This window comes from Myxozyma melibiosi, assembly GCF_037950935.1.
Source record: "Myxozyma melibiosi strain Phaff 52-87 chromosome Unknown BZA70scaffold_10, whole genome shotgun sequence".
In the NCBI taxonomy this organism is placed as follows: Eukaryota; Fungi; Ascomycota; class Lipomycetes; order Lipomycetales; family Lipomycetaceae; genus Myxozyma; species Myxozyma melibiosi.
The window spans coordinates 474,386-501,332 of record NW_027042924.1 but is presented as its reverse complement, the minus strand read 5'-3'; the positions used below and the strand labels follow the sequence as shown (position 1 = coordinate 501,332).

General features: G+C 53.6%; 11 protein-coding genes and 1 non-coding gene across 12 annotated transcripts; 3 read left to right on the top strand and 9 right to left on the bottom strand.

Moving 5' to 3' along the window:
* Window positions 1-91: 91 nt before the first annotated feature.
* BZA70DRAFT_63881 (uncharacterized protein) lies at window positions 92-3,097 on the bottom strand. The gene is made up of 3 exons (XM_064915276.1): window positions 2,914-3,097; window positions 909-2,832; window positions 92-853 (listed from the first exon to the last, which is right to left on the bottom strand). Exons 1-3 carry the CDS (start codon window positions 2,924-2,926, stop codon window positions 181-183), a joined length of 2,610 nt encoding a protein of 869 aa, XP_064766940.1. The 5' UTR covers window positions 2,927-3,097; the 3' UTR covers window positions 92-180.
* A 1-nt stretch (window position 3,098) lies between these two features.
* BZA70DRAFT_63917 (homocitrate synthase mitochondrial precursor) lies at window positions 3,099-5,014 on the bottom strand. Its single transcript, XM_064915277.1, has one exon. It carries the CDS (start codon window positions 4,781-4,783, stop codon window positions 3,518-3,520), a length of 1,266 nt encoding a protein of 421 aa, XP_064766939.1. The 5' UTR covers window positions 4,784-5,014; the 3' UTR covers window positions 3,099-3,517.
* Window positions 5,015-6,518, top strand: BZA70DRAFT_282387 (uncharacterized protein). The gene is made up of 2 exons (XM_064913270.1): window positions 5,015-6,209; window positions 6,264-6,518. The coding sequence occupies exons 1-2, from the start codon at window positions 5,423-5,425 to the stop codon at window positions 6,410-6,412; spliced, it is 936 nt and encodes a 311-aa protein (XP_064766938.1). The 5' UTR covers window positions 5,015-5,422; the 3' UTR covers window positions 6,413-6,518.
* Window positions 6,519-6,570: 52 nt separating this feature from the next.
* BZA70DRAFT_t66 lies at window positions 6,571-6,644 on the bottom strand. The gene has a single exon. It is a non-coding gene; the product is annotated as a tRNA-Val (tRNA).
* Window positions 6,645-7,318: 674 nt separating this feature from the next.
* BZA70DRAFT_290984 (uncharacterized protein) lies at window positions 7,319-11,738 on the top strand (the record flags this gene model as incomplete). The annotated part of the gene is made up of 3 exons (XM_064914259.1): window positions 7,319-7,681; window positions 7,735-11,649; window positions 11,715-11,738. 3 exons carry the CDS (start codon window positions 7,319-7,321, stop codon window positions 11,736-11,738), a joined length of 4,302 nt encoding a protein of 1,433 aa, XP_064766937.1.
* An 803-nt stretch (window positions 11,739-12,541) lies between these two features.
* On the bottom strand, window positions 12,542-15,207 carry BZA70DRAFT_268825 (uncharacterized protein; the record flags this gene model as incomplete). The annotated part of the gene is made up of 4 exons (XM_064911182.1): window positions 12,542-14,489; window positions 14,547-14,820; window positions 14,881-14,915; window positions 14,981-15,207. 4 exons carry the CDS (start codon window positions 15,205-15,207, stop codon window positions 12,542-12,544), a joined length of 2,484 nt encoding a protein of 827 aa, XP_064766936.1.
* A 253-nt stretch (window positions 15,208-15,460) lies between these two features.
* BZA70DRAFT_268824 (tRNA ligase kinase domain-containing protein) lies at window positions 15,461-17,704 on the top strand (the record flags this gene model as incomplete). The annotated part of the gene is made up of 2 exons (XM_064911181.1): window positions 15,461-15,565; window positions 15,623-17,704. The coding sequence occupies 2 exons, from the start codon at window positions 15,461-15,463 to the stop codon at window positions 17,702-17,704; spliced, it is 2,187 nt and encodes a 728-aa protein (XP_064766935.1).
* A 201-nt stretch (window positions 17,705-17,905) lies between these two features.
* BZA70DRAFT_282381 (uncharacterized protein) lies at window positions 17,906-19,170 on the bottom strand. Its single transcript, XM_064913269.1, has one exon. The coding sequence runs from the start codon at window positions 19,027-19,029 to the stop codon at window positions 17,971-17,973; it is 1,059 nt and encodes a 352-aa protein (XP_064766934.1). The 5' UTR covers window positions 19,030-19,170; the 3' UTR covers window positions 17,906-17,970.
* An 11-nt stretch (window positions 19,171-19,181) lies between these two features.
* Window positions 19,182-20,881, bottom strand: BZA70DRAFT_250273 (galactosyl transferase GMA12/MNN10 family-domain-containing protein). Its single transcript, XM_064910697.1, has 2 exons — window positions 19,773-20,881; window positions 19,182-19,719 (listed from the first exon to the last, which is right to left on the bottom strand). The coding sequence occupies exons 1-2, from the start codon at window positions 20,589-20,591 to the stop codon at window positions 19,504-19,506; spliced, it is 1,035 nt and encodes a 344-aa protein (XP_064766933.1). The 5' UTR covers window positions 20,592-20,881; the 3' UTR covers window positions 19,182-19,503.
* Window positions 20,882-21,296: 415 nt separating this feature from the next.
* BZA70DRAFT_63756 (NADPH-cytochrome P450 reductase) lies at window positions 21,297-23,769 on the bottom strand. The gene is made up of 2 exons (XM_064915274.1): window positions 23,670-23,769; window positions 21,297-23,582 (listed from the first exon to the last, which is right to left on the bottom strand). Exons 1-2 carry the CDS (start codon window positions 23,672-23,674, stop codon window positions 21,482-21,484), a joined length of 2,106 nt encoding a protein of 701 aa, XP_064766932.1. The 5' UTR covers window positions 23,675-23,769; the 3' UTR covers window positions 21,297-21,481.
* A 488-nt stretch (window positions 23,770-24,257) lies between these two features.
* Window positions 24,258-25,429, bottom strand: BZA70DRAFT_282376 (P-loop containing nucleoside triphosphate hydrolase protein). The gene is made up of 5 exons (XM_064913268.1): window positions 25,216-25,429; window positions 25,022-25,160; window positions 24,954-24,959; window positions 24,536-24,898; window positions 24,258-24,474 (listed from the first exon to the last, which is right to left on the bottom strand). Exons 1-5 carry the CDS (start codon window positions 25,266-25,268, stop codon window positions 24,367-24,369), a joined length of 669 nt encoding a protein of 222 aa, XP_064766931.1. The 5' UTR covers window positions 25,269-25,429; the 3' UTR covers window positions 24,258-24,366.
* Window positions 25,430-25,568: 139 nt separating this feature from the next.
* On the bottom strand, window positions 25,569-26,894 carry BZA70DRAFT_282375 (ribonuclease H2 subunit A). Its single transcript, XM_064913267.1, has 4 exons — window positions 26,564-26,894; window positions 25,961-26,497; window positions 25,772-25,901; window positions 25,569-25,713 (listed from the first exon to the last, which is right to left on the bottom strand). The coding sequence occupies exons 1-4, from the start codon at window positions 26,799-26,801 to the stop codon at window positions 25,620-25,622; spliced, it is 999 nt and encodes a 332-aa protein (XP_064766930.1). The 5' UTR covers window positions 26,802-26,894; the 3' UTR covers window positions 25,569-25,619.
* Window positions 26,895-26,947: the final 53 nt, after the last annotated feature.

Genomic DNA, 26,947 nt, shown 5'->3' with positions numbered 1-26,947 from the left:
ATCTACATCTGCGTGTGATGTATGCAAGCCGTGAGAATACTAAACTGAGAAGAGAGATAGGAGGAGGAGGAATGTAGAAGCACAAGAGGTTGCACATGCTGATAACAATACAGCAACAACACAACCCCGCCAAAAACAACAATATACATTCAAACGCAGCCATAAGTTAAAGCAGGAGCCTCACGCCCTCGCGCCCCCGCCAAACCCGCCAAACTGCTGATCGGCCTCGACGCAGTGCCCGCCATGACTACCTGCCTGATCGATCGCAAAACTGACAAAACTGGCGTCGACAATCATCGACAGATTCCCCTCGGTCGCACCAAGCACGACCCAGCCGATCGCGCCGCCCATCAGACCGACGACGTACCCGTACAGACTTCCTCCGTTCACGTCCTGCGCCGCGTGCACCCATGCGCCGAACCCGAGCGCGAGAGCGGTCAGCGCGCGCGCGGAGGAGAGAAGCATTTTGGACAGGCGGTAGGCGGTCCAGGAGTCGTCGAACGACGAGTTCGGGCCGAGGTCGATGAAGCGCAGGTTCGAGATCCCGCGCGACGAGGGCACGAGCGGCTGGATCGTGATGGCGGAGTATGACAGCGTCAGCGGGTTCACGAGCGCGTTCACAGGGCCGGGGATCAGGTTAGCGCAAAAGCGGGCAACGAGGGAGAAAACGCGTCGAGGGAGTGCAAGCACGGGAAGGCGGATTAGAAGCGCGAGGCAGGATGCGAAGCAGATCGTTCCGGAAAAGGCAGTGCAGGAGCGGGTTAGCGCTGCTGAGAGCACGTCGGTGGATGGCAGGCGAGGAAGCTCGTTGCGGTGGAAGTACCACTGCGACACGGCTATTGAAGTGCACGCCCTACAAAAAGTTAGTATAATCATCAATCAACAGAAGAAAAATAAGAATGACCCACCTCTGAATCCCAGAAAACACCCCCCAAGTCCAGAGATACATCAAGATATACCACGCCCCCAAAGCCCACGTATTCTGATCGAGGATCCACATAAACGTTCCCGAGCTCCCGACCACCACCCTTCCCTTCAAAAACACGCGCGCAAACATCGCAAACCATAACCACGTAAAGGCCGTGAACGAGGCAAGAATGCCGAGGCTCAGCACGACTAGGATCTGGTTCTCGGCCAGGATCTTGCACGCGAGCTGCACGATCCCGATCGCGCGACCCAACGCGTTGCGCGAGCGGATCGCGAACCAGACCCAGAGCGCGCCCGTGATGGCAGGCACGAGACTTGTCCACCGCATGGCGCGGTCCTGCACAGAGTTGCCGCCCCAGCTGTCGCGGTAGGACATGATGAGCGGGTACATTGTCAACCCGAGCAGGCAGAACGGGATCGAGATGATCAAGAGCATGAGCAGCGGTCGCACGCACTTCTTCAGCAAGATGAACCAGACCGCGGACACGCACACTGCGAGCACGGTGTCAAACGCCAGGATCGAGACCGAGCCGCCGATGACGGTGTAGATGCTGTCCGTCAGCTTGATCGGCTTTGTCACTTCGGTCTCAAGCCAGACCGTGAACGAGGTCGCAAACAGGCAGCACATCGAGATCAGATACAGCTTGAACCACATCCCATCCTGCGAGTAAATCACTGGCTGGAGGTCGACCAGGCTCGGGGGGATGTATCCCTCACTGATAACGCGCCCGGTCGACTGCTGAGGCATGAAATCGCGCGGAATCGCATGTTGAAAGCTATTCTGAGCTGCGTCGTCCGCCGGATCAGCAACATCGCGGGGGATAGTAATGTCGCCAGGGAACGCTCCCGGAAACTCCGCATCGGCATGCCCAATAGCCTCAAAGTCCGCAACACCCGGCTGCTTCGATCGCGCAAGCACATCCTCGTACTCGTCGTTCTCCGCATATCGAAACTGGCGCGCGTTGGCCGCGTTCATGGTCGCGGCGGTCATGTTGCGCGGATACGGGTTCTCCTTAAACCGCAGCCGCGGTGGCGGAGGCGAATACTGCCTCGCTCGCGACATCACGCTGTCCAAGCCCACGCTCTCCATCGAATTCCGCGACGACGACAGCACGTCGGATTTGCTTGCGGTGTTATCGTCCTCGGTCTCGGCCTCATCGTGCTGCTGTGGCCGCCGCAGGTGTCGATCACTGGCCTGCAAATGATCGCGTGCCTCGTCTTCCTCCTCTTCTTCTTCCAACTTCCAGCTGCTTTTGATCGCAGAGTCGGCGCCGTACAAATGGCCGGTATATGTGCCAGCCATATGATCGTCGCCTCCGCCTTCGTTGGTATCGTCGAACGCGCCGTTCAGCGTCAGCCGGCTATTTGCAAGCATGTTGTTTCCCGTGTTTGTCGCGCCAATGATACTACTGCTCCCGTTGACCGACTGCGCTGTAGGAGCGTGTCTAGTGAAAAAACTGCGCCGGCCGAGTAATAGCCGGCTCGGATTCAAGCTCTGGCTGTGCTGCACACTCGCGGCCGGCTGCTGATCGTCGTTACTCCCCATCGTGCGCGCGTCATCCTCATCCTCGTCTTCCTCGCGCAGTTCGTTCCTGTGCGCGACGCCCGCCCGCGGACCACCACCACCGCCAGCAACCCAGTGCCGCCGCGGCGAGTACAACGATCGCGGGTTGTCCTCCGACTCAGCGAGGGTCTCGGTCGCGGAGTAAAACAGCCGCGAGGCGGTCGCCGACGCCGAAGCGGGCTGCGGCGGAGCGTGCCGGGCGGGCGCGTGCGGTTTGTAGACGTGCGTCCGCGCGACTGACGGCACGGCCGAGGCCGGGACTGCGGAGGCAGCGGGGGGCGAGGGCGCGGAGGGGTCGGTCGCGCTCCGCGGTTGGGATGTTGTCAGGAACTTGGAAGCGTCTGGATGGATGATGCGCCGTTAGCTGAGTCACACGCCAGGACTGCGTGGTTGTCGCGGGGCAGAATAGAGAAGATACGTACACTCTGAAAACATGACCGGTCGGGCTCGCCAATAGCATCTGAATACGAATAAAAACTCAGACGACGGTGGAGGCCTGCGATTAGGATGGCAGATGTTATGGCGCAAGAGCAGTGCTGGCGGAGAGTCACGGCGGCGTTGGGAGTAATCATGTGACTACGCAACCGCACAGCGACGTTGCTGTTATGCTTACACTCAAAGAGGAAATAAGAAGACTGCTTTTGATTGATGAATACCAGATACATCGACATTTCAGAACTTTTGCTCTATCTCAAACAAAAAGACATTGTCTACTGACAGACACTGCAACAAAAGCACAGACAATACATACATAAAAAGACAATGCAATGAAACGATATTAGGAAAAGAAAAACCAGAACTGAGCCCAAACATGCTCCGCAATAACCATCCATGACAGTCGCAGATTTCTTTTTTTCTTCTTTTGAATAACACACACACTAACGTAACTCCCAACCTTTTAGAACAGTATAAAACATTACAAATAGACATGGTAAATAAGACGTGTAACAGCAGCCAAGATGACAACAATTTGACGTAAGATTAGAGAAGGTCGAAGAACTTCTGTTTTATTTTCGTTTTTTGCATTTAGGCGGCGATGGCCTCAGCAATCTCCGAGCTCTGGTCAGCGTGGAACTGGCGGATGATGGAGTCGACGTCGTCGATGTTGAGAGGACGGATGTCTCCGAGAGCCTTGATCTTGGCAGTGACCTCCTTGCACTGGGCGTCAGTGAGGTTGAGGTTCAACTGGTCGACGCGCGACTTGATCGCGTTCCATCCGGTGAGACGGTTGGCAAAGTGGATGTAGCGGGTGAGGCCAAAGTCGGAGGGGTCGAGGATCTCGTAGGTGGAGGGGTTGGCGAGGATGGCCTTGGCGTGGATGCCGGCCTTGTGGGTGAAGGCGCAGAAACCGGTGATGGGGTTGTTGAAGGGGATGTTGATCTCGACGAGGTCGGCGACGAGGTTCTCGAGGTCGCGGAGCTTGTGCAGCTTGTACTTGGAGAGCACGTAGTCGCGGTCGGCAGCAATCATGCGGGCCATGAGACCACCGAGCGAGGTGATTCCGTTCCGCTCACCGATTCCGAGGACGGAGACGTCGATGAAGGTGGCACCGGCCTCGAGGGCGGTGTAGGCGTTGGCGATGGCGCAGCCGGTGTCGTTGTGGAAGTGGCACTCGATCTCGCACGAGACGACGGATCGGAGGGTGCGGACGAGGTCGTAGACCTGGCGCGGGTTGGCGCAGCCGACGGTGTCGGCGATTCCGACACGGTTGACACCGATCTTGTCGACGGTGCGGTAGATGTTGAGGAGGTCGACGAGGTCGGAGCGGAAGGAGTCCTCTGACGAGAAGCGGATCTCGATGCCGTGAGACTTGACGAACTCGATGACCTCGATGGCGGACTTTGCGATGTAGTTCATGTCCTTGCCGTGGGAGTACTCGCGGAGGAACTGCGAGGTGCCGATGACGACATCAACACCGTCGACACCGGTCTGGACGGCGATGCGGGCGTCGTCCATGTGGCATCGGATGTGGGTGAGGATCTTGGCCTTGAGGCCGAGCTTGCAGATGGCCTCGCAGTCGAGCCTGCTCTGCTCTGAGGCGGCCGGGGAGGTGAGCTCGATGTAGTCGACGCCGAAGTCGTCGAGGGCCTTGGCGATGGCGATCTTCTTCTCGGTGTCGAAGAAGGCGTTGGCGAACTGCTCGCCCTCACGGAGGGTGGACTCGATGAGCTTGAAGCGGGAGACGTTTGAGAGGAAGTCGGAGGGATTGGGTCCGTAGGGGTTGGACTTGACCTGCTCGGGCTTGACAGCCTCGGCGACTTTTTCGAAAGCGTCTGGGGGAGTTAGCGACATATTCAAGAGAGCAGAAGAAGGAGAAGAAGGAGACGACGATGCATACCAGTGGTAGATGGTGGCATTGCGTGTGTATGTGTATCTGGCGAGAAGCAGAGGCAGGTGGAGTGGTGGTGAAGGGGTGAAGAAAAAAAGCGCAGAGGCGGGCAGCGAGCAGATTTATCGCCCGGCTGATTACTCACAAAGAAAGAAAAAATTTTTGGGCGGAGGGCCCTTGCCCTGGATTGGACTGACTAAGCCAGAAGAAGAACCCGAACCCCGCTTTCTCCTCAGGCGGGTGCCCGATTGGGTAATTAGTGCAGGCGCCTGAGCCTACGCCCACGCACGGCAAAACCGCTGTGGAGGAGCCGCCACCGGAGAAGGGCGAGGTGTTGTTGTTGAGTGTTGAGTGTTGTGTAGTTGTGTTTATTATTCCATATTCTGTATTATATTCACTAATACTATCTACATTATCTAGAATACTGCAATCTGCTCACTCACCTCTCTGGATCTGAATCTAGATAGCAGATAAGCAGAGCACAAACCTGCCGCACTTAAAACCTCAAACCCTACTCAAACTATACTCCAGGCGCGCCTCCACCAAGTGATCCTCGGACGCGCTGCGCATCACCACCGGCATCTACACCGCACTCAGCTTCGATGCCGCCAGACGCTCAAACGCACTCAGTTGCGTCCGACGTCAATCCCTCGGCGAGCAGGGTGTCTGACGCGTCAGATCAGATACTGCCGATCGCCGCGCGTGCTCTCAAGGCTCTTGGTCAGTCCGCCGCAGTCGCTGATGAAGACTGTGAGCAGACGCAGGCCGGGGCCAACGCGCTCACCTGCATCAGCTGTCTGGCGTGGAAACCCACATACGAGTTCACTCTCGACGATGATCCCAAACTGTACAGATCGTGCAGTCGCTGTCGGCTGATGCAGTTAAGAGAAAGTTGCTCCTCATCTTGCTCTAACTCTTATCGTCATTCTAACATCTCCCAGCTCAACCAACTCGAACTCATCTCCACCTCCAACCCCTCATCCACTCCCACCGAAAAAGTCGACTGGACCCCAAGAATCACGCGTCCCAGATTCGACGGCGTGCAATCCTACTCCGACTCAGACTCTCTCAGCAAAGCCATCCGCGACGACCTTCGCGCTGGCGACTTTGAAAATAACGCCAAACTATTCGACTTCTCCTACTTCCTCACCAGCGACTTCCGTCTTCCCAACCGCCTGCGCATCAATGATCTGCGCCAAAGCAATGGCAATTCTGCCGCTGTCAATGAACGACTGGTCCAGCTTATATACATCACCGCCAACATCGTCTTTACGCGTCACTCCCAAACCCGATCCGCAAAGGGCCTCATCAGATGTCGCTATACCTGTACGCAAAAGGACGAAAGCGGCAACCGCAATTCGCAAAAAAAATCAAAGAAACTAAACAGATGTATGCACACCTCTTCCTCTATCCTTCCAATCTGATCATCTAACATCGCAATAGCCCAGCGCGAACTATTCCCCTGCGACGGCTCACTCGTCATCGCAGAGCTACAAGACGGCTCGATTCGCCTCACGCTCAAGCATCGCTTCATCCACACGCCTGCTGAGACTTCTCGCATCAAGCGAAAGCTTGCTTCCATGACCGATTAACGACCTTTTCTTTTTGTCTTCATTTTTGCTTTTCTGTACGGAGTTATTGAGTGTATTTATAGGAATAAAATGCGTCTGCTTTTTAAACATATCATATCATATTGGCAAAAAATAAATTGCACTATCAATTGCAGTAGCAAAAAATAGAAAAAAACAATTGATTCGACCCAGGATCGAACTGGGGACGTTCTGCGTGTTAAGCAGATGCCATAACCGACTAGACCATCGAACCAATAATTATCAAAACATATTTATTCTGACAATGATAAGCTGCTCCTTGTAAGCCGCAGGCCTAGCCCTTGTGAATAGTTTTAGTGTAGTAATAAAAAGATTAATAGTGCTGCAGCAGCTAAAACCACACTTCGGTGCCTGACTAACATTTTTGTAAACAAATAAAAATAAAAAAAATAATCCATCAGAGCTCTGGCGATGACTGACATCTGAAGCGACTACCTGATCCTCGGCAAAAATCGACTCCACTGAATAGCCTCACCTGCTTTGTTGTCATAATAGTCAAGTCGACTGTTTTCCTGACCGGGCAGAGAAGAGGACTATTGAGGTTTGGTTGCAGTCAGGCCTTGCAATCTTGCTGTCTTTGGTACGTGTTGTTGGAGCTGCTGCCTTGTGGTCTGATGAAGTCTAGACGAGGACTGCACTGAGTAGAGCTACCTCGCGACTTTGGACTTTTGTTGGCTAACTCTGTCCTATCTGCGCTCGCTATAGAACACCGTCAGACTTATGATTGCGACTCGCGCGTAACATTCATCCTACATTCATCCAACAGAAGCTGCTCGACTCGACTTACTCTCTGGAGAGGTGAAGATCTGGTGGTGAGAGATCAACGCAGTATTCCACCTGGACGCCTACGGGTACACCCAGCACCGCCCTCCTACATTCAGCACATCAATGACATCCTACCCGTCAATCTTACCAGCTGCCGGCAGCCGCACTCATCACCCGCCGGCAGCGTTCAGGGTAGATCGCCGGCGCCATTCCCGCTCTCATCAGCACCAACCCGAACACAGTCACCACCACAAACACCAGCAGCAGCCAAAACACAACCCTTATGGCCCATCAGTCGAGCTCACGTTCAAATTCCACGACGAGCGAACAACGCCTGACATCGTCGTCATCGACGAGAACGTGCTCCCCGGCGCGCGCGAGGGAGACGTGTGTCAGGTTCTGGGCAAGAGCGGAGAGGTCTTGGAGATGTTTGAGCTGAAGATTCACAGTCCGGAGATTAAAAAGAAGATCTTTTCCGCTGGAAATGTTAGCACTACGTCTGTCTATTCATGAACGACAACCGGCTGACTCGTTTCTAGGGACAAATGTCTGCGCTGGCAGGCTCCAGATTAGCAACCTACCGTGGCTCAAGAATCGTAACCGTGCGCACGGTCGAGCGCAAAGAAGTCGAAGCAGACCTCCTCACATTCTACATCAAAGACACCTACATCACCCGCAGCGACATGTGGCATATCCCCTCCGCGCTCGTCGGCAAGTGCATCACCGAGGGCCAGGCAATTGACTTTCAGCGGTCGTACAAACTCAATATCAACACCATCCACAAAGACGGCCAGAAAGTAAAAGTCGCCCTCGTTGGCGCCGAGACCAGGGCCGCGTTTCGGTCGCAGTCGGTCCGGTATCTGATCTTCCTGCAAATGTCGACCGAGATGTGGTACTTTGACGAGACCGGCGAGAGCTATTTCTCCAAAGTCATCAACTCGTACTTACCCGAGCTCTTTCACCAGTGGCGCGAAGCCGACGCACACCATCTCGTTTCCATCGTCATGTTCACAAGCGTCGACCTGAGCTCGGTATCCGTCAACCTTCCCCACGGCGTCCGCAGCCGGAACGTGCGCGACCACTACCGCGTCGTCGTCGACCGCATGCGCGTCTCGGACTGGACCGAGATCATGATCACCCTGCGCAAGGAGTTTAACGATTTCCAGCGCTCGGTACTCGTGCGCACGGGCGAAGACGGCAAAAGCCATATCTCTGGCTCGATCTGTGCGGCGATTAAGGGAAATATTCTCGAAGCGATCAATTTCGCCGCTACGCAGACATCCCTCGATATGGCGACCGACGACAGCTTGCGGGGAAACCTGCAAACCATCATTGTGTCACCTGGAACAGGCTTGTTTGACGTCGAAGCCGACCTGCTCCATCGTACGACGCAGAATCTCATCATGGCCGGACTCAGCGTGGACTTGGTCTGCCTTACGCGAATGCCGCTCCACGCCGTGCCGCTATTCCGGTACCGCGACGCGTTCAACAATGAAATCCACTGCATGCCGCACTGGATCGACGTCTCGTTCTGGAAGTCGATTTCCTCCGAGAGCAGCAGCAACGCCGTCTGGGTGCCTCGCTGCCGCATCTACGAGATCCAAATGATGGGCGTGATGGAGAACGAGCTCAGCGCGATCAGCGTCGACTATCTCCCCTCGGTGCTCGACAGCGACGTCGAGAAGTTCATGGAAGAGTACGACAGACTTGCGGTCACCGCGCAGACCAGCACGGGAGAAGGATCTCCTGTCGTCGCACGCAGACAGTCTGAAACACTACGCAGCAGCGGCCGACAGTTCAGAGACGATAACCCGCTCTGGACGACGATCTATAACCCATCCAACCCGACCGAAGAGGAAAAAGTGAGCGCGATGCTGCACGGTAACTGGCGACACATTTATCCGCGGAAATCGCTCGGCCGGTCGATAAAATGGAAGTCTGTGATTTCGCCCGCGGCGATGCCGATCACGACCGAGGTGTTTACTTCCCCAGAGGAATTTTATCGCGAATACGCGGTGCAAACGTATGACATCAACGTCCACGTCAACGACACCGGCTCCGAGCGCGACCGGACGACGATGGCCTCTGCCCTGCGCGCGATGGTGGCCTATCGAGTTGGTATGGGTTTTCAGATCGCGGTCGGGTCGATTGTGGAGGCCGTCGAGAGCCAGAGCAGGGTTGATCCTCAGCCGTCGAAAATCACGCAGGGCATCCAAGACAACGACTGCGACGACTTACGGGTCTATCTGTCGACCGGAAACCAGGTGCATCGACTTGCGGTGAAGAGCAACAGCACAATCACAGTGCAGCTCTTCGTTCGCAAGAACCAGATCCCGAGTCTCGACCAGGACGTGATTTACAAACCCTTCATCCAAACCCGCTACGACGACGATTTTTGCCTGCGCAGCATCCGCTTCCCCGGCTCGCGCGCGCACGAGCGCAACTGGAAGGGTCTCGATCAGTACATTGCGGGCGACGACAACGTGTCCGGCGACCCTTCGCGGTTCTACCGCTCGCGGTACGTGCTCATCCCGACGAATTTCCAGACGGTGCGGATGCAGAATCTGCAGCTGCGGCCGGTGGACGATACGGTTGACAATATGAGTCCCGAGGAGATCAGGCTGGATGGGCTGCGGAAGCTCAACGATATGTTTTACAGAGCGCAGTATATGACGCCCGAGGAGCGGAAGCGTGAGCGCGAGCGGAAGAAGAAGGCGATTGTGCCCGAGCTCAAATTCTACACTGGCAGTCTGTCTGCGTTCATCACGCAGCTGGTGCAGAACGCGGGCGAAGACGAGAGCGCGCGGAAGAAGGACTCGATTATCATGAAACCGTCTGAGCGCCTCGACCGGACAGTCAAGGTCCCCGTGATTGCGCAGGAGATGCAGACCGAGCGGGGCGTCAAGTTTGTCGACCGACGCTGGCACTGGAAACTGCATCAGCACTGTTTTGTCGGCTCGGAGTTTGTCGCGTGGTTGCTTGAGAATTTCAAGGATATCGACACGCCTGAGGTGGCGATCGAGTACGGCAACGAGCTGATGGCAGCGGGTCTGTTTCATCACGTCGAGCACCGGCATTCGTTCCTCGACGGACATTACTTTTACCAGTTGAGTCCAGAGTATAGCATCCCGAGCGCGCAGCCAAGGTCGATGGGTTGGTTTTCGTCAATCAGAGTCGCGGCCTCGCTGACGCCGAGTACTTCCACGCCGGTGACAACAAGCAGCGGACCGTTTAGCGGTATAACCAGCAGTGTTGCGTCGCTTGCAGACTCGGTTGCCGCGCTGACCACGGCTGCTTCTTCCTCATCTCAACCTACGCAGCCGCAGCCGATTCCCGGGCGCCACGGCTCAGCTACGAGTCGGTCGGCGTCGACGACGTCGGTGAAATCAGACTCGACGAACGAGTCAAGTAGCGAACTTGCCGATTCTACAATGTCGTTGGACTCCGACTGGGGCCATCGATCGCAGACGTTTGGCGACGTGCAGTCTAATCTGAAGCCGCGCGTCGAGCTGACAAAGTCGATAAAGCTCGACGTGGACCCGCTCAGGAAATCCTACCGCCGCGAAGTAGCGACGCTGCACTACGACCGGCTTCACAACCCCGAGTCGTGCTATCACCTGCTTTTCGAGTGGCTGGACACGACGCCCAAGTTCATCGACGACACGATCGCGCAATGGGGTCGGATCTGCGACCGGTCGGGACTGAAGCTGGTTGAGGTTCCGGTGCTGGAAGCTACGGCCTTGTGCGAGATCGACCCGTTTATCTCCGGGTCGAGGATCAAGTTCGCGCTCGAGCCGCCGCGGATCAAACCGGCGGAGAAGGGCGACCTGATTGTGTCTGACCGACTGTTTTACCAGACGCAGGCGCTCATCAAGCTGGACTACGTGCTCGACACCGACGCCGCCGACGTGCTCAGCTCGGCTTCACCTGACGTCGAGATCGTGTACTCGTGGGGCAAACCACACTTCCGCTACTCGCAATACGTGCACAAATCCGGCGCGACGCTCGCGCAAATCATCCCCGAAACCGGCGAATTCGTCATCGTCCGCAACCCGCTCGTCGGCAGCAAATCCTCTGTGTTTTCGATCGGCGTCGATCCCGAGGTCGTCTGTCGCGAGGCCATCGATTTCATCCAAAACAACCCGCGCGAGCTCCGCGAGTTCTTCTCCTCCATCCGCGAGAAATTCCTCAACCGGCCCGCTGTCGCCGTTCCCTTCTCCGCAAGCCCGACGCCAAACATCGTCGGCTCTTACGGATCTGGTGGGACGATCGCGGCTGCTATGGCCGATAGTTTCACAATCGGAAGCTCGAGCAGCGAGTTCACCGTCAGAGCAGGCACTAGTCCGGCGGGGATGAACTTCACAGATGATCTAGAGCGATCGCTTAGCGCGTCGCCTAGTACGCGTCGCCCGCCGCCGCCGCCGTCTGATACGCCCGGCGCTGCAAGTTACATTGTACGTATATCCACTCCTGTTGATTTATGTTTCCAGTCGATTTACTAACGTGGGATTGTGTGTAGTATTACGATATTCGCATGTTTTAAAGAGTTAAAAAAGGCTTTAAAAAAGGACATTTGCATTTTTGATCAAACAATTTTTTTCTAATCTACCCTAAATAGTTTTACATTTATCTTCAACAGTTTCACATTTTGGGCAATTTATCTCTTGCATTTACTTCTCTTGTATTTAATTTTACCTTCTTTATTTTCTCTGTTTTATCTTAATTTATATCACTTTCCGTGTGTGTGTTTTTTTGTGCTTATTTTGTTTGGGTGTTTTCAGGGATTTTTTTTGTTTTGCATAAATGTTTTATCTTGGTGGTTTAACTAGATTTAAACTAATAAATATTTGAAGATAATTACACATATTCATAATCTGTATTTTTAACAATTTTCTTGTTTAGGTTGTTTTAGCTGTTGTAGCTCTGTCATTTTGTAATTATTCAGAATTACTATGGAAAGGAGAGAGTGTAGATTCTCAACATCGAGAAAAGAAATGTCTTTTAATTTGAGAATAACAATTATGACGATATCGAGCAGTAAAAAGAAAAAGAAAGTGACCACAAAAGAAAAAAAAAGCGATTTTTATGCACCCAACTAATGACTCGAAACAAAAAAGAGAGAAAAAACGAAGACGATTGGAAAGAAAGAAAGAAAACCTCAACTTTATAAAAATTAACGAAAATGGATGGAAAACACCTTGCTAAACAAACCACGAAATATGTAAGAAAGAAATTAGAGAACCAGAAACGCACTATATGTTACTATAAATCCGCAGCAAAATCGAAACCAAAAAAACTAGATAAAAGAAGATGATGATGAGGAATTTGGATGGAACACGGACGAGATCAGCAGCAGAAAGTGATTGAATTCAAAAACTCGTTATCCCGCCTCGACTCGATCTGCCCGCCCCACCATCTCTCGACGATCGTGCTCACGAACCTCGAGTCGCTCTCGCTCCAGGGATCAAGGCCCATAGCCAACATATCGACTTTGGAAATCCACAGCGTCTGCTTCGCTTCCATCACGCTCGGAGCTTGTGCGGCGGTGCTTGCGCTGCGTCGGCGGCGGGCGGCGGGTTCGAGTTTTTGGATCACGAGGTTTTGCTCTTGAACCATGCGCGAGAGTTCGGAGAAGATGCGCGCGGTGAAGCGGTGGAAGAACGCGATGATGGAGACTTGTTTGGAGGACTCGATAGCGGCCGCGATCATCGCCGCGCCTTCGACTTCTTCGTCGTCCGAGACGCTCGAGCGGCGCCGGTCTTGTTTCGTAGCAGACATGCGGCGCATAAATGCTTCGTCTAGTTGCGAGATATCCTGGAACGGCGAGATATACGTAAAGCTTTCCTCGTTCGAGAGTGCCATCGGCGTAGTTGCCACCGACGACGACCGCGAGATCGAGTCGTCGAGAAGCAGCGGGCGCGTACCTCGCTCGATATGCGCGGCTTGCCGGTCAAGCGACGTCGTCGTCTCGTTATTCACAAGACCCCGCGCATTCGTCTCCGCTACTTCTTCCTCGTCTATCCGCGCCTCTTCTCCCGCTGACGCCCACCACAGGAAACCAAGCCACGTGAGCTGCTTCCAGGACGGCTGCTCGGTCGCGAGGTCGGTTTTCGTAGAGAAGAAAAGCTCAGGGTCGTCGTTGTAAATCTCGTCTTCGCTCGCGGCGGCGGTGATGTTTTCCGACGCCGCCAGCAACGCCATCGTCTCGCTCGAGGGAGGCCTTCGTCGTCTGCGATCCGTGTGTGCGGAAAACTCGTCCGTGCTGCTCGAGCTCAGCGAGACCCTCCGCTCTAGATTCACGTACTCGGCCTCTTCCTCGGCAACCTCCAGGTCCTGATAAAACCGCTGATACCACCGATGCCGCGGATCGATCGAGTTCCCGATCTGCGCCTCCAAGCTCTGGAACCGGCGCATGTCTCTGATCGAGGCTTTCAGTCGCTCTTTCGGATTCGACTCGTAGTAAATCGCAGGGTACCTGATCTTCTCCTGGATAGTCTCAGTCACGGGGTGATACACTGCCGAGTAAGCATTAAGCGAGTGCGGCGACGCCGGTCGCGAAGAGGTCGATATCGCTGCCGACGCAGCAGCGGAGATCGAGGCCGCCATCGGAGGCAGCTTCACGACGACATCGTACAAATCTTTTTTCTCTTGCAGAAGCTTATCGGTCGTGTACGCGATCCACCCATAAAACGGCCTCGGCTTCCTTTGTCGCGCGCCCTCGGCGGGGGTGAGATTCGACAGCGAGCGCAGGTAGTCGATGTCATTCAGTCCGACTGAGAATAGCGGCCGTATTCGGTACGCGGGGATCGGAAGCATCTCGGAGATCGCCTGGGGTATATTCGCGAGGATCGCAATGTCGTAGACGAAATTGCAGCCTTGCTCGAGCGGGATATCGCCAACGATCAAGATCCGCTCGCGAGCTAGTGCTGCTTTCCAGATCTTGAATACCAGGGGTCCGAAGGTGTCGAGAAACGACGGGAGCGAGTGCGCGGGATGACTTTTGGGTAGAATCGGCGCCGCGCCGCTGAATGACTGCGAGAAGGTATCGTTGTCGGATGAGGCGATGGTGCTGGGTTGTTGCTGTGGTTGTGGTTGTGTTTGTTGCAGTTGAGAAGGTTGGAATTTGATCTTGGAGGAATTGAGCTCGAAAGGACGGCGTGGAGGGTTGTAGATTGCAGTTTCGGATGCAGACGTACTGCTAGCCGACGTTGAGGCAGAATCAGAAGCGCTGAGACCGAATTCTTTGAAATACGCCTCCAGCGGCTGGAAATCTTCCGCATTTCGAGAGTAGTCGCTGTCATTTAATGTTAGCTTTGTATTTGTACTACCTTTGAATGGACGTGGGACTCACTCTAGTAACTGCTTCAACCCATCGACATGACCCCAGCTTCTACCCAGGCGTCCAGCACCGGCAGTAGACTTTCCTCGTTTGACCAACCCGCTAGGTACTAATACACCCAGAGAATACATTCGTGCGAATCGCTCGGCCGCGTTGTCGGTGTCTATCCGGAGAAAGACAGAGACTCCGGAGTAGTACTCGCCGTGCATGAAGTATATGACATCGCTTTTGAAATGATGCAGGCCCGAGGGAAACGCTTTGTATTCGATGCTGTCCAATGTTATCGCTACAGAGTGTCAGTTAATACCAAATCATCTCTCATCATAGACGAGTGGGGAAGACATACCTGGTGAAGAAGTTCGACTCCAATCAATGACGTAGCTGCGATAACCCCGTTAGCATCTTCATTCTCGCAATACCCCGACACATATAAAGCAGAAACGTACCCGCGACGAGTATCAAACCGAATCAGAAACAAAGCAACGATCGGCGGCGGTGTATTCGGCAGCGGCGCCTGCGCTGCGCCGTCTCTGAGCGGTCTTGAATTGCTACCAGCACTATCGCCGGCTTCGGCCGAGGCGGCGGCCGTCGGCGGCGCAGCAGCAGCAGACGCAGACGCAGCAGACGCAGATGCCTCGGGGACGGTCGCGAGAGACTCCGCCGGCGTAGGCATTTGCATTGCAGGCGAGAGAAAGTGGTGAAAAAGAGGCGATAAGCAGAAGTCGCGATCTTTTTGGGTCCAAAAACTATTTCGACGAGGTGGGAAAATGAATGGGTCTTTGTGAGAGCTTGTTTTGGGGGCGGAAATACCAATCCTCCCAACCAGATATCGTGGATCTTGATGAATTGATTGAATAGCAGACTGGTTTTGGAGCAATTGGATTGCTGTTTTGGAAATCGGGATCTGATTCAGCGGGTGCGGATACATGGATTGTATTGATGCCACCAGCTCCACCGGTATTAGCACAATCGACCTAGTACTCGACGCATACACGCAGGTTCACGAGTTCAAAGAAGGCACTACAGCAAAGGTATTTCTCAATTGTTTCTTTTCAGACGGCAGTCTCTGACTCTACATAAACCAGTAGACCTGGATTGAGCACAACACAAAAGGCCCATACCTCGTTCAAAGAAAGCCCTCTCAAAGTGCGCTCCTCGTCCTCAGCGGCCTCTCCGACGGCAAACTAGACATCCGCGGACAAGCAAGCGCAGCAGCTGATCTCGGAGCGTACTGCACAGCCGCGGAAAAGCTGATAGCTAAAGGTCTTGCAAGCGTTGGTTTTGATAGTCTGAATGTCGCGGCTGCGCTGAGCAGTCTGGATGCATTTGCTGTTGCTGAAGTCTGTGAGTTTGCTGAAGCTAACGAGCTTGTGTTTAAACTGTACATTCTTGGAGTCCACAGTATATCCTCCGGCACGGCTTTTCAAACAGAAGCAGTTGCCAGTCTGACAAAGACCTTTGGACTCTGCCGTCCGACGATAATTCCGGATTGCACACAATTGCGACGCCATTTGCATCGCTCATCGGTTCTCGATCCGTCAGGCACTGACATAACTACAATTCGGTGCACGGCAGTTGCTCCCTCCGCTCCTCATCTTTCTACTATCACATTCAACAACGAGGTTGAGGAACCATTTATGATGTACCGAGCCTGGCATCTAGCGACAAAACAGATGCTGAGGCATCAGCCCGTGCAGATCACAACGCATAAGAGAGTAACTGTGCGCTATCTTTCGTTTGCGCAAAAGTTTTTCAGAAACAAGGCGGATTTTTCAGTACAGTATTTGAATGATCGGGGCGTTCGCAAGGTGCAGGAACTTTTTCTGGCGGAATGCGGTATGACCAGTGCACAGATGATCGACGCGGAGCCGAAAGACGAGACTGATGACGAGATGGTACTAAATATGGATATAACATCAACCGGGTCTTCGAACCTGATTGACGCCGAACCTCCGAAAACAAAATACATACTTGTCCCAATTGCGACCCTCGGCTGCGGCAAGACGACTATCGCGCTTGCACTGACAAAGTTATTAGGCTGGGGCCACGTTCAAAACGACGACATCCCCAAACGCGGCGGTGGCGCGGGCTTACGGTTCTGCGAAGCAGTTAAATCATCGCTTGCTTCCAGACAGGTGGTGTTTGCGGATCGGAATAACCACATGAAGCGGGAACGCGAGCAGTTTATGACCGATATGAGGAACTTGATGCCGCGGACTGATTTGCAGTTTATCGCGATTTATTTTGATCATACTAGTGGGTCAGGGAAAAGAGGCGTGAGAGCGGTGACGGTTCAGCGGGTGTTGGCGAGGGGGGATAATCATCAGACTGTGAGGGTAGGTGCGATCGGCGAGCAGAAAGTTGCGAAAATCATGGACGGCTTTCTGCATCGATTTCAACCTCTGAACATGCAGCATGCGCCGGATAGTCGGTTTAACTATGCGGTCACCTTGGATGTCGACAGTAGCTTGCAGCTGAGCTTGATGAACATCATCTACTGCGTCAAGCAAAAGTATCCTGAGATTATGCTCGAATCTCCGAGTCAGGACGAAGTCTTAGCCGCTGCTCAGTCCGTTCTAGGGAATAGGCCAGCAGCGGGAAGTTTCCAGACAAGTCCTCCCAGACGCCGGCAGCAGGCATTACTATCGTCGTTCCAGCGTAAAGAGACGAGCGCAGCGACAGGTCTCGCGACGTACTTTGCCCTGAAGATTACAGACCCGACCGCTCTCCTTGCTCAAATCGACACTCTTCTTCCCAGCGGTGATCATTTCATTTGGAAGAAAATGATAACTTCCGCTTCATCTCCCACGCTCGTCTTTCTCCGCCGCGAGAAGGCGGTTGCACACCGTGCGCTATGGGATGCTCTGAGTACGATGATAACAGCAGAGGGAGTTGATAAACTTACTGCGGACGTCGTTATACGCGGAATAGCATGGACCGAGACGTGTGTATGGGCGGCAGCATATATCGAATGGCACGCCAATCCGATCAATGAGCTTCTACCGCTGCGAGGGGTGCTGTTCCCGATCGTACTTGGTTCGACAGGCGACGTGGCTGAGACGGATTTGGGAGTTGGCGCGGCTCTGGAAGAGAAGTTTCAGAGTAGTTCGAGCTATGAGTTTGGTGAGGAGTTGAGGATATCAGGTTTACGGGTGCATGCTGGCATGTGAGAAAGCCTACTGTAAATACAAGCAGAATATGATACGATAGTACAGGTAGTATTCGGTAGTATATACATTGATGAAACATTTTCCTCGGCACGCTTTTCTACTCGCCCAACAGCCTTTTAGAGAAGTAGCTCGAGCTACGAATTGGGGGAAGGGCTGAGGATATCAGGCTTACGATGCTGGCATGTAATCAAGCAGAATATGATACGATTGTACAGGTTGTTATAGGTAGTATATACATTAATAAAACATCTCCTCTGCACGCTTTTCTACTCGCCCAACAGCTTCCTGGAAAATCTAAACTCCTTCGTGATTGCCGCGTCGTCCAGACCGAGACGGGTGATGCACAGCATGTATCTCGCAATGCTCTTCTTCTTCAAGTACTTGAGCATCGAGTTACGCTGCTGAATCAACATCGTCAGTCTCCGCGTCGCCGAATTGTCCTTCTTATTCACCCTTACGTGCTCCGCCAGCGTCACGATGCGAACAGTCATCACCGCGGCCTGCGACTCCGCCGACCCCGAGTCCAGACTGTCCATGCCAAACTCCTTCACCGCGTTCTTCACCATCCCCTTGCGCCACGAGTCCGCGTCCGCGCGGGTGATGGCCATGATACGGTTGACTGCTTGCCGCTGGTGCTCGTAGCCGCGCTCGACGTCCTCCGCGGCCGTGTCTTTCCACGGCTGCTTGCGCGCCTCGTCGATGTACTGCTGTTGCGTGGCCTCGACTTCGGCGAGGTAATCCCTTGCATCCTGGAGTTCATCGGCATCGACCGCGTCAGCGACCCGCTGCTTGGCCTCTTGAATCACAGGCGCGTACAGCTCCTCGACCTCAGCGACGCCTTTCTCGACCTGTTCGCGCGCACTCGCAAAGCGCTCCTCCGCCTTCTTGTTCTCAATCGCAAACATAATCATATCCGGCTCCTGGTTCGAAAGCCCGTATCCAAGCTCCAACGCCTTCTCCTCCTTTTCCGCACCATCAATCTTTTCCACCGCCGTCTTCGGCGCATCCGCAGGAATCCGCGCGCCAGCACCCAACCCGACCAAAATTTTCCGCACAAAAGGCGTGTATCGCCCGAAAATCGGGTTCACGTCCGGCAAGCCCGCCTTGTTGAGATACTTCTTGGTCTCAATGTACGGCACGCGCTTCGACCGAATCGCAGCCTTCTCCCGCTTCGTCATCGCTTTCCGCGCATACGTCCTTGCCGCGAAAACTCGCGCCGGCTGCTGCTTGCGTACTAGCAGCCCGCCGCTGCTTCGCAGGCTCTGCATTCCACACCCGCTGCTGCTGGTACTGCTGGTCGTACTGCGCCACCAGACATTCGACATTGTGTAGGCGCGGAGGAATTGTTCTTCGTCTTCTGAGTGGGTTTTTCTCGTGGAGTTGACGAATTGGGTGCGTAACTTTTCTTTGCGATTTCGAAAATTTCGTGAAGTCAGTTCGCTGACTGAGGTTGAGGGTGTGGTGGGATGAGTACTGTATTATGTAATGTTTTGTTAAGAGTCTGAGATATTGTCAATGATTTGATGCTGCTATTAAACTGAAGAAGGCAGGGAAATGTAATTAATGGGATATATTCAATCTATCAAAAAAAGCAAAACGTATTATACACAACAAAGATGAAGCAAAAGAACAAACAACGCTATTAATATGTGAGGAATAATGAGTTAAAACTGTAGTAGCAAGAGCGACCCTCAATGCAGCAACGATGTACAACTGCAAACTACTCAAAAAACACAGAAAGAAGAAAGACACACGACAAGAAATGGTAATGATACAAAAAAACAAACAGTTTTCTTTGCCTACTTTTTGACGACGACGCGACCCCGGTTATCCCACAGCCGTTCAAACTCGCGGATGCAATTCCGCTCGGGCGCTTCGCAGCCGGCAAAGCTGGCGACGAAATCGCCGTCTTGGTAGAGAGACTCGCCGACGCCGTTGGGGTAGGAGTTGAACGTGCGCTGGGGGATTACGGCCATTTTGCTGAGTACTGTTGGGTGCCATTGCGCGAGGTGTTCCTGTGTTCTTGTTAGACGATATATAGGAATAGAGAAAGGAGAGTGGGGCTTACCAGAGCTCCTTTGTCTTTCTTTGCAAAGGTGTATTCTTGATACAATTTATCAGACCACGAATCCAACACAAACTTGGAGTACTCCTCATTCTTGAGAATGAAGCTCCCGGTCTGCAACCCCTCGTGATCCTGCGAGATGATGAACTTCATGCGGTCGGCCGGCACATGCCTGTACGTCCTAATCGTCCCATCAGGCGGCACGATCGGGATATCTCTCAGGACGAGCGTGTTGAGTTTCTTTGGATCGGTGATGTGTTCCTCCAGATTCAAGTTCGGGTTCATAATCAGCGCGTTCTGATCGAGGTACCAGAAATAATCCGACCGCGGGTGCTGGTCGATCGCGGCCCGGATCAGCGGCATCTTCTTCCACTCGTTCTTCTCAGGGTCGTTCACCCGGCTGTCAAAGTCGTGGATGTCCCGCACATACAGGCCGTAGCCCTGCGCGTCCGCGTACTCTTTCCGGTTATCGATGATTTTCTGGAGATAGTCGTTCTTGTACGCCTTGTAGTCGAGTCCCAGCACCAGCACCACGCTCGGCCCATCAGGCTGCACCGAGCTGGTAAGTTTAACGGCGACAAAGTAAACGACGAAGAAGAACGCCACGACGACGAGGATGACGAGCAGCACGGCGGCCGACACGGCCGAGCGGCGACTGCTCCGTCGTTTCCGCTCAAACGAGTCGGACTCGGAGGCGAAGACTGAGGACCAGAGCTGCGAGAGTAGTGGCGGCGCGTAGTTTTTTGATTTGGATCGCATCTTGAAGGTCGGCGAGCCGGGGAGCGACTGATCGGCTGCGCGGGAGGGTATGGCGAAATGCATGGTTGTATGCTAGAAGAGGTAGAAGTGCTGCTGTTGGTAGAGGAAGAAGTAGGTTGAGCTGTGAGGTGAAGAGGTGAAGATGACGAGATGGTCGCGGTGGTGAGGATTAAATAGCAGAGAGAGCCTTTGCGGCAGCAGCCTGAGGTAAGAGACGAGTTGGCACGACGAGCAGACTAGAGAATCCAGAAGAAAGAGAGCAATACCTATACACAATACGACCAAGGCAGAGAACCAGCAGCGACTGAGAAACCGAGGCGGAGGAGGAAACGGACGGAGGAGGAGAAGGTGGTTAAGTATGGATTGTTGACCGAAGTGGGATCGCGGCGGGAGGTGTGCGGATTCCGGCGGATCTGTCGTAGTGTACCCAGTTTATGATACACAGTCAAAAGTACATGGGGTTGTTAAAAGTGGGTTCACTAATACTGACACCGCATCCAAGAATAACTTGTAAACAAAAACACAATAAACAGTCCTCTGCTCGCGATTCTACAGCAATTCAGCTTATTTATCTTCTATTCTCTCTTCTATATAATCCGAACATCTGCACTCTCTTCTCAGCTGCGTCCGGCGTTGAGTGCTGGATTGGGTGACTGCGCTGTTGCTAATAATAATCCTATGTGACTACAGCCATCCTCATGCACGTCAAGTCCGCTTCGGGCAGCCAACCTGCCTCTGCTCTTGTTCCTGCTGTTTGCAGACATCTGTAGACTGCTTTTGTCATTCTATCTGTCATTGTCATTGCCTTGTACTTCTACATTAAATCAAGCATTACTAATATTACATGCAATTCAACCAGAGTTCCTAGCTGTCTATGACATATCATCCGCAATCATCATTTCCAGATTAACGTATGCTTCTCTCTCTCTTCTTTATACCTTCTCTCCATCTCCCTACCACACATCCTCCTGGTACGTATTTTGCGAGCGCATGCTCTTCACAATGTCCTCCGCCTGCGTCAAACTGATCCCCCGCTGCGTCGAAATAATCTGCGCCAGCCCCGCGCTCACATCCTTCGCCATCCGCGCCGCGTCGCCGCACACGTAGAAATACGCGCCCTGCAGCAGCAGCTTGTTCACCAGCTCCGCGCTCTCAAGCAGCCGGTGCTGCACATACACCTTCTCGGGCCCCTCCCGACTAAACGCAGTCACCAGCTTGAACGGCATCTTCTTCGCCGTCTCCTCCCATTCTTCGCGGTACAGGAAATCCTCGGTACGGTTCCGGCTGCCGAAAAACAGCACGCTCTCGCCGACTGCGACGCCCGCTTCCGCCTGCGCCGCGCGCTCGTGGATGAACGCCCGGAACGGCGCCACGCCGGTGCCGGGGCCGACCATGATGATTGGCGTAGCCGGGTTGCTCGGTAGCTTGAAGTTCGAGTGGCGGATGTGCACGGGCAGCTTGAATCCCGTGAATTTCTTGCGCGGGCCTTCGATCGCGTAGGTGACCGCCGACGGGGACGTCGTCTCGACGCCTTCCATCTTGTACTTGAGGTCGAGCAGGTAGTTTGAGGCGACGCCCTTGAACGGGTCCAAGCCGTCGGTGTGCTCGATCGATTCGACGACGACGGTGATTGTAGGCTTTGTCTTGTCGATGTAGGACGACGACGAGATCGAGTAGTAGCGCGGCTGCAGATGGTTGATTGTCTCGACCACGAGCGAGAACGGCACGTTCGTCCACGGCTGCCCGTTCGACACCTTCTCGAGCAGCTGCGCAATGTTGAGATGTTTGTGCGTGACGTATTCGGCAAACAACTCTTTGCTGCTGCCGATCTTGGCCAGCTCGGCCTTTGCCTCGTCCGACGGCGCGAACCCGGCGAGCGTGTTGAGAAACTGGCGCGAGACGACGCCGCAGATCTCGAGATGGTAGCGCACGACGGCGTCGTAGGTCGTCGGGGTCGGGAACGGGACCTTGGCCGTGGGATCAATTGTGGTGACGTCGATGACGGTATGGCGCTTGTCGATCAGCCCGAGCACGGTCAGGAACCGGTCGACTTCCTTCTCTGAGTTTTGCGGCCATACTGCGATGTGGTCGCCGGTCGTGAACTTGAGGTTGCTGCCAGACAGATCGACCTCGATGTGCAAGCAGTTTCTGCTCGCCGAGTTGAAGATCTCGCGGCTGACGGTGACGGGCGCGATGTAGGGATTGTTGGCGGAGTGCGTCTTGGCGTCGACGGCGCCCTCGAGGTGCTGCTTGTTGAACTCGCCCACGTACACGGACTCGTCTTCAGCGTAGAGATCCTCGATTTCGGCAACATTGAGCACGGGCTCATACGTGGCCTCGCGCTCTTCGAGTCCAATCATCTTGCCGACGTCTTCCCACATCTTATCCTTCCACGACAGAAAATCTTCCTCGAGCGTGCCCGCTCCGTCGTCACCCAGACCGAGGTCGCCGATTCGGAACGCGCCCAGCTTCGAGAGCTTTTCGTCGAGGATCTTGATGACGGCGTTGTAGTGTTCGTAGGTGTTGTTGCCGAGGCCAAACGCGACGTACTTTAGGTTTGCCAGCGGAGCGCTCTCGTCTTCCGGGTTTGAGAACGCGGGCGACTCGTCGGTGATGAATTCATAAAAGGGCGCGGCGTTGTCGGTCGGCTCGCCCTCGCCGTAGGTGGCCATGACGAAGATCGCGAGCTTATCGGAGGGAAAAGTGTCGAGGTCTTCGAGATCGTACTCTTCGAGATCAGCGACCATGGTCTTGAGGCCGAATCTGGAGTGGCCCTCTTTGGCCAGGCGCGAGGCGTAGTCCTCGGCGGTGCCGGTCTGGGAGCCGTAGAAGACGACGACCTGGCGGTCGCTAGATTCGAGTTTCTCGACTATGCTGCGGGTGGTGGAGGAGGAGGAGGAGGAGTTGCCGTTTGCGTGGGAGCCAGAGGCGAAGGAGGAGGAAGCCTTCTTGCCCCAGAAGGTGCCTTTGGAGAAGAAGGCGACGGTGCCGACGAGAACGGCGGAGAGGATGACGATGTCAAAGAGATCGAATTGGGCCATGATTGCAGAGGAGCTGATGGAGGGGGGTTGTTAGTATCGGGGAAAACGGTGGGGAGGGGAGTGAAGGAGGAGGTAAAGACCACGACAGGGAACGACATACGGCATTCATGAACAGCAAAAAGGCGCAAGAACAGACGGCAGCCGGGATCTCTTTCTCTTTGCTGAGCAGACAGAAAACAGGGAATAATTGGCTGGCAAAAGACGGTGAAGCTGGAGCAAACCGAGGGCAGAGCTGCTCTGAGCGGTGAGCGGCTTTCGGTTTTGCTCAACAACCGGCGCGCTTAGGGTTTTAGGATTAGGGTTTGAGGGTTGTTATGCGGAGAGTGGTTGCGGACTTATGCCGGCCTGGGCCTGTCTGTTGGCTGTAGAGTGAGTGTTTGTAAGTGTTTGAGGTGTTGCGTGGAGTGTTTGAGAAGTGTTGAGTGATGGTCTGGAGTGATGCTGTAGAGGGAGTGGAGGAGGCGGAGGGAGTGGAGTAGTATGGAGAAAGTAGAGAGCAGATATCGAGATATTTCCCCATACGGATATCAGATATCCTCATCCACAATCCTCCTCATCCTCCTTCTCTCGCGTCATTATTCTCATCAACTACATCTCTCTGACCGGCAAATCCGGAAACCGCCCCGCACACCGCCTCCGCAGGGCTCTTGCCTGCTCTCGCCCTACAGTCAGCTTTTGACGTAATGCAATCAATACTCGTAAACGGGAAACATTAACCGAGACAATACTATTCCAATATTATTACAAAAGATGGCTCTCTCTATTAGATATTTGCACACAGAAGCAGAGAAGTGCAGTTAGCAGCACCCGCCCTTGGCCTTTGCCTCCTTGCCCTTGTTCCCGTCCAGATTCAGGCCGTTGCCGTTTGACCCGTACTTTGCGTTATTAATCTTAATCCCGTGTCCCTGAATCATCACTATCGTCAGTATATCCCACTTCTTATCTCATCAAGAGCAGAACACTCACCTTATCATTCACATCAAACTTGCCGCCCTTGATCTTATAGTAAATCTCCCGCGCGACCTGCAAATACGCCTCCTCGACCCGATCACCAGTCTTTGCGCTGGTCTCCACAAAATCCATCAGCCCGTTCGCAGCCGCCCACTCGCGCGCCTCCTGCACCGACACCTGCCGCTGGGTTTCGCTCAGATCGCACTTGTTGCCGACCAGCAGCACGCAGATCTCGGGATCGGCCTGCGCGCGCAGGTCGGCGAGCCATTCCTGCACGTGCAGAAAGGTGTCGCGTCGGGTGACGTCGTAGACTAGAAGACAGCCTGTTGCGTTGCGGAAATATGATCTTGTTACGGCTCGGTAGTGCTCTTGTCCTGCCTGTATATACTATTAGCATTGTTACTGCCATCTTTATAAACTTCTGGTCTCATACGGTATCCTAGTAGCACATAAGTTAGCACATCCACAACTCTACCCACACAGTATTATCAAAAGACATACCCAAATTTGCAGTTTGATATAAACACTATCATCCACCGGCACGATCTTGGACCCAATCTCCGCCGCAATAGTCACGTCGTGGTTATCGCTGAACGTATCGTCTGTAAGCCGGATAGTGAGCGACGACTTGCCACATGCCCTGTTTCGTGTTAGTCCAATGTACATAGTAGAAATAGAATAAATAGAGGACATACGAATCACCAATCATCACAATCTTTGCGATGTAGTCCCATGTCTTTGAACTCATCTGTACGTCTGTGTGTATATATCTCCCGAAAAGCTCAATCAAGCCCAATTGAAATAGCTCGTGACTGTAATAACTCAGCCAAACTATTATCAAACAACTATTATCCAAGTCTTGTATCCAAACAGACTTATTCCTCGTCAAAACAAACAACCTGCGCTGTATCAAAGTCGTTATCAATCAGCTCGACCTGTCTCAGCTATGACGATTGCGGCCCAGTCCTCAAGCGGCCGGGTAACTGATTATATAATACGATAATCTGATAACTCCTACTTCCATCTACACTACCTCTATCTACTCTACTTCTATCTATTGTAGTTATCTATTGTAGTTTGTTATTAGTTACAATATTACTCAAAACTGCGAAGTGACCGGAGTACCGAACCACAGCGCAGCCGACGCCTCCTTTGGCGGTTTAAACTGCAGCTTCCCAGCTTTCGAATCAATCCTAATCCAACGCATTCAGAATGATATCGACACAGTTAGACAAATCAACAATTACATACCATTCAACGTCCTTGACGTTATCGTCCTTGTCTAGCAAGTCCTTCGTGGTTTGCCAGGAGAACCGGACGACGTTGGTCCAGCCAAAGACTGGGTCTATGGCTTCTTTTAACCACCGTACCGTCCGGGCGTCTATATTTCATCAGCATGGTCTGTAGAAGAGAAGAAAGAGAGAAAGAGATATAGCTCACCTCCTGGATACCCACTTCCCCAGCTCTCCTCCACTCTCCTCGACAGCATCTCCTCTCGCCTCATTAACGCGATATCCCTCGTAACCTTCGCACAGATACTAGCGACCGATACGATCGGAAACAACGAGTCCGCCTTCTTCGTGACCGTGACCTTGATGCCCGGAAAATACCTCGCCAGCTTAGCCTGATACGACGCCGGCGGACCGACGGTATCCACGTAGATCTCCGTCACGTTCACCCCCGCCTTGAGAACCTCCGAGATAAGCGTGATGGTCGTGTCGTGCGCCTGCTCGTTCAGGTTATAGGCGCCGCTGGCGTTGGAGCGAAGCATGCCGCTTGAGACGTCGCGGGCAGACATTGTTCGCGTGGCGTAGCCTATGTTTCTGTATAGTTCTTCGTCGGACTTGTCGTTGCAGATCTGGGAGAATAGACGGACGCGCACGTCGTGTGTCAGGGTTTTTGAATCGGCAAAGCCGAACGAGGGAAGGCGGTCTGAATACGACTTTAGACAATAACTGAGGGCATAAACCATAGCACCTACACACTCGTCAGTCTCTCTCTCCTCATCAGATCACATCAGATCAAATCAGACCAAAGCGATACCTAAAACAGGCCCACGACCAGCCTCGTCGACGCCCAACACACAGCCCTCAGAGGTCCCAGCTTTAAGAACTTCAACTGGAATAGCAGAGTGATATGTACTCGAGACGTCTGGGTCTTTTTCAAGCAGTCGGACGCCGGGCGGGACGAATCCGTTGTCGTTGCTAGTGTCGGTGGTGGTGCTGGTGAAGACCTGGGCTTCGTCGTCGCTGATCTCGTCGAATTGGACATCTGCACTCATTATTATATCCTTCTTCTATTTCTGCACTCTTCCTCTATAGCCGCAATAACTGTTAGCAAACAAAGACGATAAGAAACGATAAGATATCACACGATGTCGAGGCCACCACCCTACGTCCGTAGGCGGGAGAAGAATACGCGTTGTCC